The following is a 3,958-nucleotide window of genomic DNA, read 5'->3' as shown; positions in this document are numbered from 1 at the left end:
GTGCGGCTGTGATTTATAAAGGAAAGATGCGCAGAAACATGCGTACGTACTGTTTTATAAATCTGAATTATTTTGGGCATACGCCATTTCCGCCCTTTGGCCGTACGTTCACTTTTAGTATGGTTTCCACGCAATCCTTTATAAATGAGACCCCAGGTCATAACTTTTTTTAATGTAAATTTCCTAAACTTCTATAAGATTCGTAAGTGGGGGTGAGGTATCTTTATATTAGTTTAAAATGTTTTCCAAACAATATTATCATTTATTGCCATAATTTCTGAGACGATTTATCGTCCAGCGAAATTTATCGTGCCAGGCCGATTCAAAATCTTCTGAGCTTATGCAATATTGCAGGTGTGGGCAATCCCGGTCCTCGAGTGCTGCAGCCCTTCATGTTTTACCTMTTTTCCCTGCTCCAACACAGCTGATTCAGTCATGGAATTACCTCCTTCTGCAGAAACCTGTTAATCACCCATTCATTCAAATCAGGTGTGTTGGAGCAGAGAAACATGTAAAACATGCAAAGCTGCATCCCTTGATGCCCACCTCTGCATATCATGTGACACTGTTATTTTTAAGTTTTGTCCAAAATGTCCTGACGCTTCTCTATAATCCAGGTAGAAAAATCCAAAAAAAAAAAAAAGAAAAAAAAAGACTTGAGATGAGTTCAGAGAAGAAGTCGTTACTCAACTTTTTCTGGCCTTTTCCCAAAATGTCTCTAGTGTTGTCATCTCTCAGCAGAGGATGATTTCAGTTTAAAACTGTGGCGTGAAAGATGTCAGACAACATGTTTTTCTGTAAGGAACTCTAGGCCTTTAATTGGATAATGCAGCTTGCTGAAAGTGTGTGACAGTTTCTTTACAAAAACAACATATGGCTCAGTTATGCATACTGAATGAACTGGTTGAACATGTTTGACCTTGTCTCTCTGTCCCTGTTCCCTCTTGAAGAACCAAACGTTGRCTCTCCTTATGTTCACTTCGGTGGGGACACTTTAATAACTGTGTGGTGGGAAAACTTTCTCAGTAATGAATGTAAATAAAATTCTGATCTCCTCGGAGTGGGATGACCCGTTCCCATTACTCACTGTTAGCAGATTTGCTAATGCGCTGTCAGCCTCTGTCTCAGAAAGGGGACAGTTTGTTATATTGTTTTTAGTAATCTGCTTGAAATCTTTGCCTTTCAYTATATCAGAAAGTACAAATTTCAGTCTGTAATTAATCTTTTTGATTATATTTATCTTGTCCAGAACAGGGTAATAATACTTTGTGTCCAGTACCTGCTGCCAAATAACATTAGAATAGATTTTTTTTAGCTTTAGAGATTTCAGCATGACTTGTTTTATAATCAGAAAATGCTTGAAATGCAAGAATACTTTTGTTGTTTATGGTGGAAGGATTCTAGAGAAAGAGAACAGCTCTGTTTGATTTATTTGTTGTTTTAATTAATTTTAATGGTTAGATCAAATGTAAACTGCTGGTTTGACCGTTTTTAATTTCATTGTATGTTTAGGTCAATTCAGAAATTTTAAATTGGGTTAAATCTTTTAAGTTTTACTAAAATCAATGCTAAATTTCTCTTTTGTCTCCCCATCTTTCTCTTCTTAGACTCAGGGCTGAGGAAAGAGCGGCGCAGGAAGAAGAAGATCACCAACATCATTTCCTTCGACGACGATCTGGACTGCGGGGCTGAGGACGAGGAGGAGGGAGAGGAGGACTCTCACAAGGCGAGGGCGATGAGGACGAGTCGCGCCGCTCCAGCTCAGAGCAGCGTGGAGGAAGGCGTAGACCCTCTGGGGCCCACCCTCTCCGGGTCCCCAGCTCAGAACGGCTTGGAAGAGCCGAGTGTAGTCAACTGGGTGGGCTCGCCACACCCGTGCCGCACGGCTCCCACAGCTGCACCCCCTTTGCCTGACAGTAAGAGCGTGGACAATGAGGATGAGGAGGAGGAAGAGGAGGAGATGTACAAACCCAGAACACAAACACAGGAGGAGGAGACAATCCCCACTGATCAGTGAGTTTCCAGCYGTTTATTCTTTTTAAAACAAAATAAAATAATTTATAATAATAATTTAAATAATTTAATCACCTAAATATTTCTGTGACTACAAACAGAAATGTGAACGAGGCAGGAGGCTGGAGCAGAGAGATCACACTCCTACAAGAATCACCCATGTTTTTTACATTCAGCTTGTTCATTTCTATTAGCTGTGAAATTATTTTRCTGCTGGAGGTGATAATTAGATTACAACAGCATGTTTCCTCTGGAGAAGAGGGAAAGTTGTAGTTTTATTTCACAGRTTATTGAAACAATTACCTCAGAATTGCTAAAATTCTAAAAGGGTAAAAAAAGTAGATTTTCAAATCTGATAATAGAAAAAAATCTGTTAGAAGTTTTCATTGAGCCACATTTCCTGCAAACTTTCCAGGAAATGCCTATAATAGCCTATATGAAACTTCAGATTAAACTCAGACTTAAACTCAGATTAAACAGATTAAAGGGTTGAACTGTTTGGCACCTGCAACCAGTTGCATGAATGAATGAATGAATGAATGAATGAATGAATGAATGAATAAAATGAACACAATGACAGATTAGACTTTGCAAACCATTAAACTACAAATTAAATATTTTTGTTTATTTTGAGTATTTGCAGTATTCAGTCATTTTCGATGCACGGTCACCATCAAAATTTAGTGACTATTCAACCTAAATTGAAGCTTAGCTGTCAGGTTTTTTATTCAAGTGTCATGCACCTCCATGCCCAGTCCATACAGCCTTATATGACACTTATCAGCATTAGAGAAATGGCAGCACATTTATCAATACAAATMATTCATTTCAGCTAGTGCTGGGCGGTATACCAGTTCGTACGGAAAACTGTTTTTTTTTTTGGTTTTTTTGATGATATGAATTTTCTGAATACTGACATAATAGTTTAAATAGCTTGAACTAAGGTTGGGCAATATTGACAAAAAAATTAATCACGATTAATTGTGGTATTTAGCCGATAATGATTAATTTCACGATTAATCCCCTGGAGTTCCTGGACACTCCTAAGTCCCAGTCACATGACCAATTTAGTGGGAAAGATTTGCTCTTCGGAAAAATCTGTTTCAAATTGTGTCAAAATTACAGACTTAAGGCTATACGTCAAATTTTAAATTGTGTTGATAAATATATTACAGAACTTTTTTTTTAATATTAGTCATATTTGAAGCAGAGAGGAGCACCGAGCGGACACTGTCTGGTGGCATTAATCATATTAATCATCAAGTGCCAAAAAGTAATCGATTAATGTTTTTCTGATGATTATTTGCACACAATACGACAATGCCCAACCCTAGCCTGAACGTGTTCCGAATGCTACATGTGCCCTCCAGTGAACTGTTTCATGGGGCGCACTTCCTCACAGCACCACTATGAGCATTAGCAAGCTAATGTTACTGTTGGAGCAGCTTCTCAATAACTGGTCACAGGTGGCGATTCTGCTGTTTATATTGAGTGGCATTAAAAAAACTCTTGTTTTTGGAATTTCTGAATGGAGTATGCACCTCTTCAGCAACATGCATGGATAGATTTCTTGCGCGACGTAAATTTGCTCGATGTATGGAGACATTAATGTGCTTTTATTGTGAAAAGCCTGGGGGTGTMGGGGGAGTGGTTTTGTACTGGGGTTGAGTTGATGGATGCACAGAGGCTGAGTCGTCCTGTTAAGCTTTATTAAATAACACAAAACAATACAACCGCTGGCAAAAAGTATGGAATCACCAGTCTTGGATGGGCACTCATTCAGACATTTCATTCTGTAAAACAAACTCAGATCAAAAACATGATACAATAATAAGGTCATTCCAAAGTGCAACTTGTTGGATTTCACGGTTTTAAAGGTAATGACGTCACTTCCTGAAGAGGAAATATAAGCTCAGTTAAAAAATAGCGAAACGCTATTTCATCG

The 3,958-nt window shown here is 38.4% G+C and overlaps 1 protein-coding gene across 1 annotated transcript in view; it reads left to right on the top strand.

Annotated features, from left to right (window-relative positions):
* The window catches only part of snx29 (sorting nexin 29), a 230,948-nt gene that overhangs the window by 23,349 nt on the left and 203,641 nt on the right, over positions 1–3,958 (top strand). The window contains exon 8 of the mRNA XM_014028096.1: positions 1,608–2,013. Coding sequence (XP_013883550.1) covers positions 1,608–2,013 — 406 coding nt within the window. The remainder of the gene's footprint in view (positions 1–1,607; positions 2,014–3,958) is intronic.

This window comes from Austrofundulus limnaeus, unplaced genomic scaffold (genome assembly GCF_001266775.1).
Source record: "Austrofundulus limnaeus strain Quisiro unplaced genomic scaffold, Austrofundulus_limnaeus-1.0 Scaffold5, whole genome shotgun sequence".
NCBI lineage: Eukaryota > Metazoa > Chordata > Actinopteri > Cyprinodontiformes > Rivulidae > Austrofundulus > Austrofundulus limnaeus.
This window is presented reverse-complemented; position numbering and strand designations above follow the sequence as displayed.